At 47.6% G+C, this 18,809-nt stretch overlaps 1 protein-coding gene and 1 pseudogene across 2 annotated transcripts in view; both read right to left on the bottom strand.

Annotated features, from left to right (window-relative positions):
- Positions 1 to 261: 261 nt before the first annotated feature.
- LOC143489206 (uncharacterized) lies at positions 262 to 7,319 on the bottom strand (annotated as a pseudogene).
- A 3,161-nt stretch (positions 7,320 to 10,480) lies between these two features.
- The window catches only part of wasf1 (WASP family member 1), a 67,071-nt gene continuing 58,742 nt past the window's right edge, over positions 10,481 to 18,809 (bottom strand). For both annotated transcript variants that reach the window (XM_076988123.1, XM_076988124.1), the window contains 5 exons: positions 16,733 to 16,789; positions 14,036 to 14,202; positions 13,735 to 13,905; positions 11,818 to 12,362; positions 10,481 to 11,730 (listed from right to left, as the gene is read on the bottom strand). In XM_076988123.1, coding sequence (XP_076844238.1) covers positions 11,573 to 11,730; positions 11,818 to 12,362; positions 13,735 to 13,905; positions 14,036 to 14,202; positions 16,733 to 16,789 — 1,098 coding nt within the window. In that variant the 3' untranslated portion in view covers positions 10,481 to 11,572. The remainder of the gene's footprint in view (positions 11,731 to 11,817; positions 12,363 to 13,734; positions 13,906 to 14,035; positions 14,203 to 16,732; positions 16,790 to 18,809) is intronic.

The following is an 18,809-nucleotide window of genomic DNA, read 5'->3' as shown; positions in this document are numbered from 1 at the left end:
CGTGTGGTGTAATGTTCCCTCCATAGTGAATGTTTCCCGTCTCTACGTTCGTGTCCTGGGCTGGACCTTGAGTGCTCTCATGCTGATGAATGTGTGAGTTGCTCTGGAGAAGCCTGTCAGCTAAATGTTGGGAGTGCAGGAGGAACTTCTGTTAAAATGTCCCTGTTCCTTTAGTCCAGTATGAGGACAACTGGAAGACACTTGATGTTTGTCCCTCCCTGTAATCAGGATCCCAACGGTTGTGCAGTCTGCTATGTGCTTTCATGTTTTATTACTTTTAAATATTTTCAATTTCATGCCCATATACTGAATAACACAATTAACTGTTGGCTGTGTTTCTCCCACAACTCCCCTGCAGTCAACCTCGAAGGGCGTACACTTCACCTTCCAGCCCTGCTCAGGGCAGTCAATGACCAGCCCCTCGTACCTGGTCCTCTTTCTCTCGTGGGCCTCATCCAGTCTGTCCTCCATGGCACTGTCAGCTCCATCAGAGTGATGGTCTTCATCTCCTCTGAGACCAGTAGGATGTCTGGCCTCAGGGTGGTTGTGACAATGTGCTGGGGGAACTTCAGCTGCTTCTCCAGGTCGACAGACAGCTGCCAATCTATCGCTGTTGCCAGAAGTCCTGGTGTGTTCCTGGCTCCTGCTGTTTTTCCCAGGCTCTCGCCAGCCTTCACGAAGGCGATGCTCTGGGTGGTGGAGCGGGACCGTCTACTGCTGCTGATTCCCCTGCTGATGGCTTCCGCAATGGGTCTCAGAACCTGGTTGTGGCGCCAGGTGTATCGCCGCCTGCCCAAGAGCTACTGGACAGCAGCTGAGGATGTGATCCAGCGTGACCCTAACTGGGCACTGCGGACAGTTGGGAGACTCCGTGTTGCCCCAAATGGAGAGGTTTGATGGGCTAGGCAGGATGTCATATACTGCCTGGACAAGGAACTTTACACGCTGTGGCTCTGTCCGCCACCACCTCTGGCCTCACCTCCTCCTGCACCAGTCTGCGACTCTCATTCCCCTTGGCCTTCTCATACTGCGGTGTTATAAAAGTCCCCAAGCCAGCTCTACCACAGGTTACTGTTCCAACCAGGGCTCTGTGTTGTATCCGAGACTCTGCCTGTGATACAGCATCATCGGCTCTCCACTTCCTCCCAGTTTTCACTTTAACCCCTGCCTGGGCCACCGTGGGGTCGCTGTAATCCCTATACTCCTCCTCTAGTGATCTCATGGGCAGTTGAAGCTTGGTGTTACGTCCATAGAGAACAATGCTGCTGAGGCTCCTACGCAGACCCAGCCACCTTCTGAGGAAGCTGTTTACTTTCCTCAAGCCCTCCACGATTGAGATGGGAACCTCGTAGATGAGCAGAGGCCAAAGAACCCTGGGCAGGATGCCATGCTGGTAGATCCAAACCTTGAACTTATCGGGAAGCCCAGACGGGTCCACTGCTCTCAACCAGCTCTCCAGCTCCTGACAGGCTTCCTGAACCGATGCTGAATCCTTCAGGCTGCTGTTAAATTCCCTGCAAAGGATCTTCACTGGTTTCTCAGAGACAGTTGGGATTACTGCCCCTCCGATGCTGAAGCGGAACCTGTTCACGACTTTGCCCCCCTTCACCACCAGTGATCTTGATTTTTTGGGCTTCAACCTCATCCTTGCCCATCCACACAGCTCCTCCAGCTCCTTTAAAGGATCCACCTACTCCCCGGTACTGTCTCGGTGGTAATAGTCAGGTCATCCATGAACGCCCTGATTGGTGGTGGGTCCCGATTTGGTCTTTGGGCCCCAGCACTGATCTTTGGCGGACTTCACAAGCATGTTCATTGCTAAAGCAAACAGGATCACAGAGATGGTGCAACCTGTGATGGTCCTGACCTCCACTCTGTGCCACTCTGATGTTATGGACCCTGATGACACTCTCATGTTGAACTGGTGGTAGTAGTCCATGATGAGTTCAGCCACTTGGCTTGGCCCATGGTGCCTCTCCAGGGTTGTCTGGACCAGTTTATGGGGGATAGAGCCACAGGCGTCAGCCCAAAGCACTGCCAGGACTCATTTATTCTCCCGGGCTTCTCTGATGAGCTGAGTCAAATCAAAATCAAATCAAATCAAAGTTTATTTGTATAGCGCTTTTCACAACACATGTTGTCACAAAGCGCTTTACAGGATTTAAAAGGTTAACAATACTATGGGTCCAGAACCCTAATGAGCAAGCCAAAGGCGACAGTGGCGAGGAAAAACTCCCTATGATGGTGGGGATTAGGAAGAAACCTCAGGAGAACCAAGACTCAAAAGGGAACCCATCCTCCATTGGGCGGCCCGTTAACACACAAATTACACAAAATACAGACAAATACACAAGTCACACACAAATCACACAATCGGACTAAGTAAAGGTAAAAATGAAAGTTCTGGGTTTTGATATTGTCACTGTAAATGTATGTTGATGAACGCCAGGCTTTCATTCCATGTCGGAGCAGTGATGCTGGTATTGTAGGCTCCGACTGCAATGTTACTCTCCAGGTGAACCTCGGAGAAAAGATACGAGATGTAGTAAATATGTAACAGATCAATCAAAGGCCAAACTAAACAGATGAGTCTTTAATCGAGTTTTAAACATTGAGACTGTGTCTGAGTCCCGAATAGAGGCAGGAAGATTATTCCACAATTGTGGAGCTTTAAAAGAAAAGGCTCTTCCACCTGCTGTGATCTTTTTGATCCTAGGAACAGTTAATAACCCTGCGTCCTGCGAGCGAAGTGAACGCGCTGGGTTATATTGTTCAATAAGTTCACTAAGATAGTCTGGAGCTAAGCCATGCAGCGTTTTATATGTTAATAAAAGTATTTTATAGTCAATACGGAATCTAATTGGCAGCCAGTGTAATGACGATAGTACGGGACTAATGTGATCAAACTTTTTAGTTTTTGTTAAAACTCGTGCTGCTGTGTTCTGAACCAGCTGGAGTTTGTTTATCGATTTACCAGAGCATCCAGCTAGGAGACTGTTGCAATAATCTAAACGAGAGGATATGAATGCATGGATTCACCACTCCTGTAAGCTCCAGGCAACCCGGTACTCCGATACCCTTCCGCACTGATGTGTAGATGTAGCTGTTACTAGAGAGGAAGTCGCTTAGCCGCTCTGCTAGTGTGCTGAAGATCTTCCCTGCGACACTCAGCAAGGAAATAATCCTGAACTGGTTGCTGTTCTTGGAATCTTCTTCCTTTGGGATCCAGACTCCTTCAGCAAATCTCCACTGCTGTGCCACTTTCCCTCTTTTCCAGATGACTTTCAAGATCTTCCACAACCGTTTCAGTAACATGGGACAGTTCTTACAGACCACTTGGACCGGGAGCTGAACTAGATCGTGCCTTATGGCGCATTTCCACTAGGGCCTGCTTGGCGCGGTACGGTTCGATACGGATCGATTCGCAACGGAACGGTACGGTCGCGTTGTGTTTCCATTACAATGGTGGACCACCACAATGTGGGTGGAGTCGCTGTTGGTGCGCGGGTTGTAGTGTCGTGACATTGTGACGCGGGAGGCGGCAGACGGACGAGACACAGAATCCTTCAGTTTCACTCACGGTCACTTTATTAAGTGCACAGGTATTGCGCAATAGCGCACGAGTAACATAGACGACGCTCACAACGTGCAGACTTAGACAACGACGAGCACAAGACACTGCGCGAACGCACATTAAATAGACAGACCACATCAACCCCACGTGATGACGAGACGAGCCACAGGTGAGACGGATAATGACAAGACGCACCCGCACCCACGGAGCTACACTGACGCAGACGAGTAGACACAGACAACGTTAACACACGCCCCAAAAGGAAGGGTTCGGGGACCGTAGCGTGACAGACGCCCCCACCAAGGGCACTACCCGTCCCGGGGTGCCAACAGGACCGAGTGCCCCGAACCCACGTCGATGGGCGGATCCGAAGCGCCCAGTCCTGCGTCTGGGAGACGACCGCCCTCGGTGGAGAATCCGCCACGAACAGCCTAGAACACCCTCCCTGGGAAGACCGGGGAAAACACGTTAGACACATTTAACGGGACATTTACAAACACACAAACAGGAACATTAACACACAGAGGCACGAAAGGGAAAAGGAGATTAGGCAGACATACGGGAATACATACGAAAACAGGAACGGACACACATGACAGTGGCGCCAGGCTGCGCGCCAGGAGGAGAGCGATCAGGGGAGAGAGACCGGGAGCTGCTGGTGCTGCAGGCGCTGCGGTGGGCAGTCCTCCTCCTGCCCTCGCTGCAAACCCTCCACCGGGCGCAGCGCGGCTGGCGGACGCGCCAGGTGCAGCGCGGCTGGCGGACGCGCCAGGTGCAGCGCGGCTGGCGGACGCGCCAGGTGCAGCGCGGCTGGCGGACGCGCCAGGTGCAGCGCGGCTGGCGGACGCGCCAGGTGCAGCGCGGCTGGCGGACGCGTCAGGTGCAGCGCGGCTGGCCCCTCCCCTCGGTGGGCCGTATGGGAGTCCATCTTCGCCCTGGGATCTCCCTCTGGGCCCGGCAGTGGGAGTGCCTTCGTCCTCCATCGCCTCCTCACTACCACGGCTCCAGCTCATGGGCTGCCCCGAGCTGCCACCCCGGGAACAGTCCATTTCGCTGACGTGGGAGCGCTCGGGGGATGAGCCCACCTCTGGACTCCTCCTTTTCACCGTCCCGGCGGAGAGCTCCGAAGGGGGCGGCGTCTCCTCCTCCCTGTAGGAGCCCTCCTCTTCCTCGTTGTACCACTCGCTGTCCGTGTACTCGGTATAATCCGAGCACACGGAAGGGGGACGGTCTTCTTCCTCCTCACCCTCACCGTAGTATTCGGTTGGGGCGGAGCACACGGAGTGGGTATAGTCCACCTCCTCTTCTCCCTCGCCATAATCTACGGTGGACGCGGAGCATATAGAGGGTGGACGGTCCTCTTCCTCCTCTTCCTCGTCTGGAGAGTCCGCCCCCTCGAACTCGCTCTCGGGGGTCTTCTCCGTGGAGCAGAGTTTGAGGGAGCCTACCCGCAGAGGTGAGAGGTCTCTGGAGGGAGAGGGGTGACGCTCCTTCCACAACCGCACCGCGGTCTCGCGGAAATAGTCCGCCAACTCCTCCGTCTTGGCTTCCCGAGCCCGGAGCAGCATGATCTCACATAACGGGTCCTGCTGCATCGCTTCGAGGGTGACGGGGGCTCCGCGGTGCTGTGCAGGGGAAGAGGCGTGGTGGTGCTTGCTGGGCCTCCTCCCCTTCTTAGGTCGGGTGGTGTATCCTGGCATGGTGTCTCTGGTAGGCTCGTCGTTCTGTGACGCGGGAGGCGGCAGACGGACGAGACACAGAATCCTTCAGTTTCACTCACGGTCACTTTATTAAGTGCACAGGTATTGCGCAATAGCGCACGAGTAACATAGACGACGCTCACAACGTGCAGACTTAGACAACGACGAGCACAAGACACTGCGCGAACGCACATTAAATAGACAGACCACATCAACCCCACGTGATGACGAGACGAGCCACAGGTGAGACGGATAATGACAAGACGCACCCGCACCCACGGAGCTACACTGACGCAGACGAGTAGACACAGACAACGTTAACACACGCCCCAAAAGGAAGGGTTCGGGGACCGTAGCGTGACAGACATCATTTGTATGCGACCACAACACCGGTCGATGCCCCTTAACACATAGCATTATTGTATCTTCATTATTGTATGTGGTTGCTCTAATTATTGATAATAATTTGGTATTACTCAAACAGGCTGAACACACCCTGCATAAAAAGCATCAGTCATACAATCAAATGAAATCAAACTTTATTATGAAATATAGATATTTAAAGTACAGAATATGTAAATAATATAGTTATAGTTTAAAAAAGTGCAAAAAGCAAATTACCTAAAAATAATGTATAGCTTTATATGAAATAAATATTTATAGTACTACAAGCAACATTTTGTGTGCTTTTACTGGCGTCTGTCTCGCATGGTGTTCACAAGTTCGCCAAGCACCCTGAGGAAAGCCCGGCTGAAGGAAATACTTTCCGCCAACTCCGCTCGCCTCGTCAGTGGAAGGGGAATCTTGAACATAAAAAATAACAAATATTAAACACAAGCATTCCCGTGAAAGCAACAACAATATAACGTAACTGCACAAAATGTGTAGCACGTCATCGCTGTTCATGCTTTGTTTATGGCTACAGCTAACTAGCAACTAGCAAGGCTAAGAGCTAGCTATTGTACAGTAGTGACTGTGGTGGTAACATTAACTACAAACAGCTCTAAATTCCTGCGTTTACAATAGATGCGTTCATATTACATTCATATTACACCTTTTACGAGCCTAGTAGTAAAACTGTGAAATCACAATACACTCACCATTCTCCGTGGCCTCCAGCACCGACATTGCCGTGTCTGTCCAGCACGTTTTCTCTTCCGTTAATGGCTGGCCGGTGATCGTATATGACATCCATTTGCTGGAAACATTTCCAGTCTTTGCGGTTTGCTCCGCTGCATCCGTTATGGTCCTTCACCGCCCGGTAATCGCTTTAAGCTTTTTTAGCTTGGACCGACCGGCACTGCTGAATGGACCGCTGGTAACCATGAGTGGCCATTAGCGCGGAAACCTCGCTAAAAACCTTTACATTTCTAGTGGCCCCGTCCAGTTCGCCCTGGATTTTTTGATCGCTGATTATTAACAGAAAGGTTTGTACCTCGGCGTTTGACCAGGGAACAGACTTCGCTCCTTGGGTTTTAAAAATGGCTGAGGAGTCCATAGCATAGCGGAGGAGTCGCTCTCCTGACACAACCTGTGACGACACTCCCTGGCCAATCAGTGTCATGCTGTCCCTCCACGTCACAGAACTGTACCGCTTCGGAACGGTTAGAACCTCGAGCGAGTCGGTACGAAAATAGTACCCGAAGGGACCGGCAAACTGATACCTGGTACTAATGGAAACACTCACAAACCGTCGCGAATCGAACCGTACCGCGCCAAGTAGGCCCTAGTGGAAATGCGCCATTATTCACAACATACTGTACCTCTTTCAGGAGCGGTTCCCTGCTACCAAACTCCTTGGTGGATGGAGGTGGTTGTATCAAGGTGGTTGTATTACATTGGCCCAGCTCCTGCTGTCTGGCAGGGTCACTGTAGGTGGTCTGGATGTACAGATCTATCTCTTCTTTGAAGCAAGCCAATTTCCCACCACGCTTCTGTCCCAAGAGTTGTTTGGTGAAGCCAAAGGGGTTGGCTGTAAGGGATGCTCGCTTCCTGGTCCTTTCTTTCCAAACAGGGCCTTCCTTTTCCCCAAAGGGGACATTCATTTTACCCGTGGAGGTGTAATTATTATTATTATATGTAATTAGTAATATGTAATTAGTTACATTCTAATTATTTTCTGGGATGAAATTAACTACAAAATTAATTTCTGGAATTAGATTAACAGTATAATAGACATAAACTTGATATCTAAATTCTTATGTGATGGAGGCATGTTACAATCAAAATGTAATATTATTCTGCAACAGCACATACAACAGCACCTTTCTTCATCAACTCTAAATGTAAAGTATCTGTCCTTCCAGCAGGGGGCGTAGTCACGTGATTGTACTCAGATTTGAGTTCACTGTGGCATCTTAGGGCGTACTCACACTAGGCACGGTTTGCTGGTTCCGTGCTGGGGCCCGGTTATCCCCCCTCCCCACTCCCCCTCTGGCCTGCACTCACACTGGCTTCATCAACCCGGCCCGAGCACGCTTACGTCATCACAACGTGACTTTATTTGGAAAAAAAGCGCGCTCGCACAACACTATGGAGTTCACGATTCTCTTTTTATTGTATTTTTGGAGTCGTTTTGGGAGTGCAGAAACACGGTGCAAGCACAGATTTATCGATAATTTAACATAACGATTGTCTGCTAATCGCTTTGCCGCTATGACTGTTTAACGTGAGCGTCGAATCACTGACGTCATGTTTGAGTTCCAGCTAAATGAACCAATCACACGAGGCACCAAGCGGGCCCGGGCACGGATAGCGCTCACACTAGAAGCGCACCATGCCCGAGTCCACATGAATCGTGCCCTGGCCCACCTCTTCAAGCGGGCCCGAGCATGGTTAACTGATCCGGGCCCGGGCATGGTTGGAACGCTCACACTAGCCAAACGAACCGTGCTTCGGCAGGGAACCGTGCCCGGGCCCGGATCACAGAGCCTAGTGTGAGTACGCCCTTAAACTAGTCCTGTGGTCTTCCAGATTCATCTTACACCAGACTAACCTTAACTTGGATTGGTCTAACCTTACCTGGCCTAACTTTAACTGGCCTTTCTTAAACTGGTGTAACTTTAACTTGCCTAACTTTCTGGCCCAATTTTAACTGGCCTAATTTCAGTGGTGGATAGTAACGAAATAAATGTAATTCGTTACTGTACTTAGGTATTTTTTGTGTTTCTTTACTCAAGTATTTCAGTTTTTTCATTTTTACTTTAACTCCACTACATTTAAGAGTCAAATCCTCTACTTTTACTTCACTACATTATGTAAATCTGTTGTTCCTCCAGGCACGTGAGTTCGTTAAAAAAATAACGAAACAAGAGAAGCGGGATGCGCGCGCACCAGTCAGCGTGACGGTGAGAGAGATCAGATCCCCACATACACATCTGCATGCTGTCATCATTCTGGTGAACTTTCTTTAATTCCTTTTCTTCCTTTCTTCTATGTGGTCGAGAATGCACTTTTTACAAGTCACATTAAACCTTCTGTGATGAGAGTAGCGCGTTTCTGATACGGTGACTGACATACGGTAATTGTAATAACGCCTAGCTGCCGCGTGGGGGCGGTGTTGTACAGCGTACTCTCCCCTCTCCCAGTGATTATACACAATAATAATATTATTATAATAATCTCGCTGTATGAATGATTTGCATATGATTTTGTCACGTTCGTCCAATTAGACCAGTTATGTTTATGGTAACAAATTGTGTACCTACGGAAGCGTATTGCTGCCTAGACTGTTTTTTAAAAGATCTTTAAAAAATCAGCATGTCGTTATTACGAGATCTTTATGTCGTTAAAACGACATAACTACACCGAGGTAAAGTTGGTTTTACGTTCGTATATTCGGAATTCTTTCTTCAATAACTTTAATACAGTTAGGCCTATAGCAAAAGTGCCAAAATATAAAAATTCTTATATCTGGCAACCAAGATAAACACCTACAACTTTAAACTTTAGACTAATTTAGACTACAATAAACGTATTTTATATCGATGACATGTTATTGTGAATGTACTAAAGTCATCGCGACAACGTTAAAGGCACCGTCTACAAACTACCTAAACAAGGATGTAAGTGGCGGTCGCAGATGCGCTTGGGATGCACTTAATGTAATACAACTTGTTTTATGCTCTTATGATGGACTTCTTAAAAGCTATTGACATTTTTAGACAAAAACTGACCACTACAAAATGATGCAATGTATAAATACCCATTTATAAGTTACTGTACATGACGAACTTTATGTAATACAACTTGTTTTTGTGGTCTTATGGTGCGCAGTGCGACTGCCACTGTTTGTAGACGGTGCCTTAGACGTTGTCGCGGTGACTTTAGTTCATTCACAATAACATGCTGTCAACAATTTAAAATACGTCTATTCCTGAAGTAAACAAAGTTGTAGGAGTTTGTTTTGGTTGCCAGAAAATAGATTTTTTATATTTTGGCACTTTTGCTGATACTGTATTAAAGTTATTGAAGAAAGAATTCCGAATATGCGAACGTAAAACCAACTTTACCGCGGTGTAGTTATGTCTTTTTAACGACATAAAGATCTCATAATAACGACATGCTGAAGATGTTTTTAAAACTTTCTTGGCAGCAATACGCTTCCTTGTGTAGCAGACATTTGAGTACTTTTCACATATCTGTTGGGACATTTTCAGGTTTTGTGTTCAAATACGTTTTTTCAGCACTACGTAAACGTTTTACATCAGACTTGGACATTGTGTGGTCGCTTTTAATACACCGACTGTGTATAAAAATAGGTTGGTGCTGGACGACAAACAAGACCACAAAAAACAAACAAACAAACAAATACTGATGTCAATAAAGTACCTTTCACAATAAAAGGACCTTTCACGATAAAATGACCTTTCACAAAAACAAACTTGTCCACGAAGCGTTTGAGTTGGCAGTTTTAAACTTTGATGCTTTGATATGTTGTTTATGCTATAAAAAGTCAGTCTATCAAGTTTCTTATGTTTCATACACGTTTCCGACAAACATTTATTAGCTTTGTTTTGAACATTTGGATCGGTTATTTGTGTACGTAGCAATGTGTTTTAAACAAAACGGATCTAAATGTTTCATAATTGGAAGGACATGAAACCCACAACAATTACATTGATTTTGTGGCGACATAGTCTGGTGATTAAAAAACACTCGCAGTTTAGTTAAAATCCTCTAATCTTGATAGATGGCGATAGACATCTTAAACATAATATTAGCTTTTATTAATTCAAGCAAACTGTTACATTAAACAGTTACATAAGTTACAAGGTGTACACTTTAAATCATATTTCATTTTAGATTTTTTCTGTCTGGAACAGCTAATGCTTAGGGACGCAGGCAAAAGAGTAAGAGCACAAATACATTCATCAACTTAACGACACATCTACACGAACTGTGAGGAAGAAACCAACGAGTCTTTTGTGTTGAAACACGAACAAGTGGATGTGGGTCATTCATGTGATGAACTTAAATCGCATGAACCATGAAATGAAATATAAAGGTCCGTCAGTTTTATTAATCACAATCCTCTTCGTTTACACAAAGCACTGGCATCCGAGTGATTTATTCTTCTGCTGTAGTAGTTTAGTAAACCCTCCAACTCTGTCGTTGTAGTCCGGATCCATCTTGATCCCATAACTTCATGTCTTATTGCGCAGGCTTCGTTATAATGTTCATGTTTGAAGAATTTTTAAATCTTATAAAAGCGACGTTCCAACTTTTTTCTTTTCTTATTACAATCACACAATGACATGACATCACATATTGCTCAGATATGATTTTTATCAGACCATAACCATCAGAATTTTTAATGCACCACCACATCGTTTTTTTTATAAGTGCCTTGATTTACTGGCCTTTTAAATATATGAAACGTCTTCTTTATACGTGTAAACTAAAAATAAAGTAAAATGCGCTCCAGTTTTGTTGACACCCACAAGGTGGCAGCATTGCATTTAATTTAAATAAGGTGCTCCGCGTCGCCCCTTTATATAACTTCATACAAATAAACAATGAGAGAGTGGATCTTTGTTACCTTTTTAAAACGAGCTAGAGGATAAAAACAGCTCTGTTATGCTCATTTATTAATTGTACAAGAGACGAGTTTAAAAAATCTTAAGAACAGCAACGAGTTGAACTATGTTGTGTAAAAAAACATGAGTGCCAAGTGTGTGAAAAGAGAAATGGAGTCTGAAATGTAGAGAACCATGGGAGACGAAACGAGACAGACGTCTTGAACGGGAACTTCTTGATCTTTCGCTGGTGGAGATTCACCACGCCCGCTCCATCTCCCTCACTCCATCCAGTCCACCTCGTCAAACTCCGAGTCGTCCTCCGAGTCGCTGTATTCTACGGCGATGCGTCGGGACAAGATGGTGGCCACGTCGTTGCCCACGCGGTCGTGTTTGGCCTCCTGCTCTCGCTGCTCCTCTACCTTCCTCAGCTGGATACCTGAGAGGGGGCGGGATCAGCTCTCAGCACCTCACCTCACTGTTTTATGGACCAACACCTTCACCGCACCTGTTCACCTCCTCCTACCTTTACGGATGGCCTCCAGGAGAACGCTGCGTGCGTCGCTGATGGGCGGCAGACTGGACAGATGTCTCTTCACCTCGTGAGTGGACGGAGACGAAACCGCTCCAGCGAATGAAGGCACAGAGGGTGGACCTGCAGGTGGGCAGGGGGAGGAGCTTCTGACCCCTGGGAGGGGCAGAGGAGGAGGTGGGGGAGGGGGGGGCAAAACAGTGCCATCTCCCATACCAGGAAGTAGGACTTTATCCTGCTGTAGGCGGGCTGGAGATGAGTGAAGGGGAGGGGCCACAGGCGGGGGGGCGGGGTGTAAAACACCGGGGGCGATTTGGAGGGGGGCAGGGGGAGGGGGGATAGCTGGGGGTTGCTGGGAAGGTAAGGGTGGGATTGGAGGTGGGGGTGTGCCTCGCATGCTGGAACCTGATACGGTGCAGGGGAGGGGGGGAGGGGGAGGGGGTAGTGGGGGAGGGGGCGGGGGCAGAGCGTTGGGGTGGAGGAAGACCGGAGTCCTGGCGGGAGACTGTGGACGGCTGTCGGAGAATCCTGAACTGGAGCTGGACAAAGAGCAAAAAAGGCAGTCAAGACGTGAAACTGAACACGTGAACAATGAGAAACCGAACACGTAAACAACGTGAAACCGAACACATAAACAATGTGAAACCGAATACGTAAACAACGTGAAACCGAACACGTAAACAATGTGTTCTCTCTTTCAACATTGCACAGCCTGTAGAGATCAGCTATAGGGTGGAGATCGGTTCAGGGGTGGAGATCGGTTCAGGGGTGGAGATCGGTTCAAGGGTGGAGATCAGTTCAGGGGTGGAGATTGGTTCAGTGCTGCTTCATGTGTACCAGTACCAGCAGCCAGGTCAGGTTACACTGGGATTCTTTTTCTCTGAACTTTAAATAAAACAAGAAAAGAGTGAGAAGGGGGTGGTGGGGTATTTCTCTTCTGTTCTGAACTGGGTCACCACTGCTGCAAAATGAAATGTGAACTCATGAGAGAGGGAGAGAGGGAGAGAGAGAGAGAGAGAGAGAGATCCTGTCGCCTCAGAGTAAACAAGCAGAAACAAGCTTCTGGACTGTAACACACACACTTCTTCAGCTGGTCTTCCACTACACACACTTGTTTCTGAATCCCCTTATTTCTACTGTCTCTAAAGTTAATCCAAAGTTTATAATTCAATAAGAAAATATCTTTATGTACAAAAAAGCATTTCCCTCGTGGCAACCCACAAAATGTCCCCACAATGAAGGAAACATTCTGACATTGTGGGGACATTTTGTGGGTTGCCATGAGGGAAAAATGCTTTTTTGTACACAAAGATATTTTCTTATTGAATTTCACCATTTTTCCTACAGCATGTTATGTAGGATGATGCTTCTTCTTTTGCTATTGAGTGGGTTGGTGAGTCACACAGGTAATCCAACCAGTGGGCCTTGTAAGTACACACTGGGGTACACACGGGTACACACTGATACTGGGGTACACACGGGTACACACTGATACTGGGGTACACACTGATACTGGGGTACACACTGATACTGGGGTACACACTGTGATACTGGGGTACACACTGATACTGGGGTACACACTGTGATACTGGGGTACACACTGATACTGGGGTACACACTGTGATACTGGGGTACACACTCGTACTGGGGTACACACTGATACTGGGGTACACACTGATACTGGGGTACACACTGGAGCTTTAACATCACAAGGCCTTTCAACATAAAGCCCACTGTGTAACACTAGCTGACTGTGACACCAGTTCTTCAGGCTGCATGAAAGGGCGGTTCAGGGGCAGTACAGGGGTGGTTCAGGGGCAGTACAGGGGTGGTTCAGGGGTAGTTCAGGGGCGGTTCAGGGGCAGTACAGGGGCGATTCAGAGGTGGTTCAGGGGCAGTACAGGGGTGTACCTGATGGCGGAGGCTGGCTTGGCGTCAGCCAGGTGTGAAGGTGGAGGTGGTGGAGGTTCGTGCGGCCGCCCACACGCCCTCTCGCCCGTACGACTGAGCAGCTCGTTCATCTGCGAGTACGGCAGTGCGGCCAGAGAGAATGGCCCGTCCAGACGCTCCATGTACGCGTGTCTGAGCCACCAGAAGAGAAGAACTACATTAACACCACACAGTTGACACACTTACACAGCCAGCTCCATTAAGTCTAGCGCACACACACACACACACACACACACACACACACACACACACACACACACACCTGGGGTCGTGGGACAGCACCGAGCCATTACTAGTCTCTTTGTGTTTCCCATCGGTGTCGTCCTCTGCAAGCTCCGCCCCCAAGGCCAACTTCTGCCACTCCTTCCTGCGGTCGTGAGGGGCGCGAGGAACCTTCTCTGGTTCTGCAGGACGATCAATGTTCTTCACCTGAGGATAGAGAGTGGAGGAGAGAGACACTTTACACGTCTTCTGTACATCTTCTACACGTCTGAACTTAAGTGTGCAGACGTACAGAAGTGCAGGGGCCACGTAAAAGAGAGATGGAGGGAGAGATGGAGGGAGAGATGGAGGGAGAGATGGAGGAGAGATGGAGGAGAGATGGAGGGAGAGATGGAGGGAGAGATGGAGGAGAGATGGAGGGAGAGATGGAGGAGAGATGGAGGGAGAGATGGAGGAGAGATGGAGGAGAGATGGAGGGAGAGATGGAGGGAGAGATGGAGGGAGAGATGGAGGAGAGATGGAGGGAGAGATGGAGGGAGAGATGGAGGAGAGATGGAGGGAGAGATGGAGGAGAGATGGAGGAGAGATGGAGGAGAGATGGAGGGAGAGATGGAGGAGAGATGGAGGGAGAGATGGAGGAGAGATGGAGGAGAGATGGAGGAGAGATGGAGGGAGAGATGGAGGAGAGATGGAGGGAGAGATGGAGGAGAGATGGAGGAGAGATGGAGGAGAGATGGAGGGAGAGATGGAGGAGAGATGGAGGGAGAGATGGAGGGAGAGATGGAGGAGAGATGGAGGAGGGTGTAGTTCACACAGAAGTGAGGGAAGAAGCACCAGCACAGAACCATCCAGACAACATCTCACTGTCCCAGTCTCACTGTCCCAGTCTCTCTGTCCCAGTCTCACTGTCCCAGTCTTACTGTCCCAGTCTTACTGTCCCAGTCTCTCTGTCCTAGTCTCACTGTCCTAGTCTCACTGTCCCAGTCTCACTGTCCCAGTCTCACTGTCCCAGTCTTACTGTCCCAGTCTTACTGTCCCAGTCTCTCTGTCCCAGTCTCACTGTCCCAGTCTCTCTGTCCCAGTCTCACTGTCCCAGTCTTACTGTCCCAGTCTTACTGTCCCAGTCTCACTGTCCTAGTCTCTCTGTCCCAGTCTTACTGTCCCAGTCTCACTGTCCCAGTCTTACTGTCCCAGTCTCTCTGTCCCAGTCTCACTGTCCCAGTCTCTCTGTCCCAGTCTCACTGTCCCAGTCTCACTGTCCCAGTCTTACTGTCCCAGTCTCACTGTCCTAATCTCACTGTCCCAGTCTCACTGTCCCAGTCTTACTGTCCCAGTCTTACTGTCCTAATCTCACGGTCCCAGTCTTACTGTCCCAGTCTCACTGTCCCAGTCTTACTGTCCCAGTCTCTCTGTCCCAGTCTCACTGTCCCAGTCTTACTGTCCCAGTCTTACTGTCCCAGTCTCACTGTCCCAGTCTTACTGTCCCAGTCTCACTGTCCCAGTCTCACTGTCCCAGTCTTACTGTCCTAATCTCACGGTCCCAGTCTTACTGTCCCAGTCTCACTGTCCCAGTCTTACTGTCCCAGTCTCACTGTCCTAATCTCACGGTCCCAGTCTCACACATGCAAGCGTAGACTGAAGACCCACCTGTTTGTTGAGTTCTTAACAGAGCACTAACTCAGCTAATACCACTTGCTGTTGTTCTTAAATTGTATGTCTGTCTATGGTTATTTGTGCTTCTTGGGAAACGTTTAACTTGTAAAACACTATGTAATGACATTGACTCCTGTAGTTTAGTAGTAGTCTGACTGGTATCTTGAATTCTGACCTATCTGTACTATTATCTAGGATCAATTCTGTGATCAGATGCAAAGCACTTTGTAAGTCGCTCTGGATAAGAGCGTCTGCTAAATGCTGTAAATGTAAATGTAAATGCAGTCTCACTGTCCCAGTCTCACTGTCCCAGTCTCACACATGCAGTCTTAATGTCCCAGTCTTACTGTCCCAGTCTCACACATGCATTTTGTGCTGCACTAAATCTGCTCTCTACAGTCCATAACACATTAACCCCTTTACACCTATAACCTCACATTATGTGTATCTAACACTCTGTTATGTCTGTATGTATGCGCACACACACACACACACACACACACACACACACACACACACACACACCGTGTAGAGCAACTCCATAGCTTTGTAGTACAGACATAGCAAAGCACAGGAGACAAATGAATCTGTGGCTGTGTTTTTATCAGGGTTCTTGCTGGAGTGTCCATTATGTGTACATGTGTAGGTTTGGACTTTATCTAAAGGACCTTACCTAGATGACCTTACCTAAAGGATCTTACGTAAACGATCTTACGTAAACGACCTTACCTAAAGGATCATAGCTAAATGACCTTACCTAAATTACCTTTACTGGTTTCACTATTGTAACTGAAGCTTCAGTGCTTTCTGTTATTCACCAAAACACAGACATCAAACTGCTTGTGAAAAGCATTCTGATTTAAGCTCACAGACAGCAGTAGTGTCAGATTAGTATGGGATTTTCCTGCAGAGAAAACATCCTAAATTTATCAATATTCTGGTCATTTGCTTCTCTGCTAAAATGATCAAGTCCTGTACAACAGCCACAGAGTCCTTTGTTCCCTGCAGTGAGGACTTTACTGGCTAGACAGCACAAGGTCTACAAATGTTCTGTGATGTGGTGAGCTTCTTCCAGTCCACATACCTGGCCTGGGAGGTGTAAATATTTATAGACCTGATCATACAAGTGAGGGTCCTGCAACTACAAGAACACAAAAGAGAGAACAGTGGATGAGACGCTTGAAAAGTACATTTCAAAATCACCAACATATGAGCTACAGAAGCACCGAGACAGTCTGCACCGAGACAGTCTGCACCGAGATGGTGGACACTTAAGGATCTAAAATGTGTGGAGATGTTATCTATCCTGGTAGTTGGTGATCCAGAAGACTCGGAGGCAGAGGGGAGCTGAACTGATGAAAGACACTGAAGTACTGACTCCTCATTCACAGGCTAAAAAGGAAAAACACTTTAAATTTTATATTAATCAATAAAGCAACAAAAGTAAACAACCATAAAAACAATCAACCAAAAAACATAAACCTCATTCGTTTAGTAAGAATATAGTGAGACCTCATTCGTTTAGTAAGAATATAGTGAGACCTCATTCGTTTAGTGAGACTATAGTGAGATCTCATTCGTTTAGTAAGAATATAGTGAGACCTCATTCGTTTAGTGAGACTATAGTGAGATCTCATTCGTTTAGTAAGAATATAGTGAGACCTCATTCGTTTAGTAAGACTATAGTGAGACCTCATTCGTTTAGTAAGAATATAGTGAGACCTCATTCGTTTAGTAAGACTATAGTGAGACCTCATTCGTTTAGTGAGACTATAGTGAGACCTCATTCGTTTAGTAAGACTATAGTGAGACCTCATTCGTTTAGTGAGACTATAGTGAGACCTCATTCGTTTAGTGAGAATATAGTGAGACCTCATTTGTTTAGTGAGACTATAGTGAGACCTCATTTGTTTAGTGAGACTATAGTGAGACCTCATTCGTTTAGTGAGACTATAGTGAGACCTCATTCGTTTAGTAAGACTATAGTGAGACCTCATTCGTTTAGTAAGAATATAGTGATACCTCATTCGTTTAGTGAGACTATAGTGAGACCTCATTCGTTTAGTAAGACTATAGTGAGACCGCATTCGTTTAGTGAGACTATAGTGAGACACACGCACACACACACACACACACACACACTAGTGATCACTAGCTGTGGTGCACAGGTGCCCAGTGCGGTGGGCAGCCCTAGCCCAGCACACAGGGAGCAGTTGGTGTTGGGTGCTTTGCTGAGGGGCACCTCAGTCATGACCTGGGGTCTGGGAATCAAACCCACGACCCTCTAGTGACAAGAACGGTTCCCTACCCAACAGACCATGACTTCCCCTACAGACAAAAATGTGTCTGGATGTACAACGTGTCCATATGGTGCTGCTGAGGAAGGAAGGAAGACTTGTTAAGGGTTAGGGGTTAGGGTTGGGGAATAGGGATTAGGGGTTAGGGTTGGGGAATAGGGATTAGGGGTTGGGGTTAGGGTTTAGGGGTTAGGGTTAGGGGGTGTGCATGAATAACTGCTTTGAAACTCCTGACTAATGAGTAAAGGTCATCATTCTAATTAAGCACTTGTTAAAACACACACACATGCGCACACATGTGCACACACACACACATGCACACAGAGTAAGTGCTGTCAGCTTCAGTCATAAATCCTTTTAAAGCATTTTTTAAAAGGACTCTTCACCACATTAGACTCTTCACATCAGACTCTTCACCACATCACATTTCACGGACTCTTCACCACGTTACTCTTCACCACATCACACTCTTCGCCACGTCACAGAGTGTTCATGTCACACTCTTCATGTCACACTCTTCTTCACTCTTCTCTCTGTCCTTATTTATCACTTTATCCTTTCACGTGAGGGACGGTGCTGAGGTGAGTGTGTCTGCACATCAGTGAAACAATTAACAACCCCCTCTAACTAACAACCCCCTCTAACTAACAACCCCCCACAACAACCCCCTCTAACTAACAACCCCCCACAACAACCCCCTCTAACTAACAACCCCCACAACAACCCCCTCTAACTAACAACCCCCCACAACAACCCCCTCTAACTAACAACCCCCCACAACAACCCCCTCTAACAACCCCCCACAACAACCCCCTCTAACTAACAACCCCCCACAACAACCCCCTCTAACTAACAACCCCCACA

The sequence above is a fragment of the Brachyhypopomus gauderio genome, unplaced genomic scaffold, assembly GCF_052324685.1.
Source record: "Brachyhypopomus gauderio isolate BG-103 unplaced genomic scaffold, BGAUD_0.2 sc60, whole genome shotgun sequence".
NCBI classification, from domain to species: domain Eukaryota; kingdom Metazoa; phylum Chordata; class Actinopteri; order Gymnotiformes; family Hypopomidae; genus Brachyhypopomus; species Brachyhypopomus gauderio.
The sequence above is the reverse complement of the archived record's forward strand: the minus strand, read 5'-3'. Positions and strand labels throughout refer to the sequence as shown.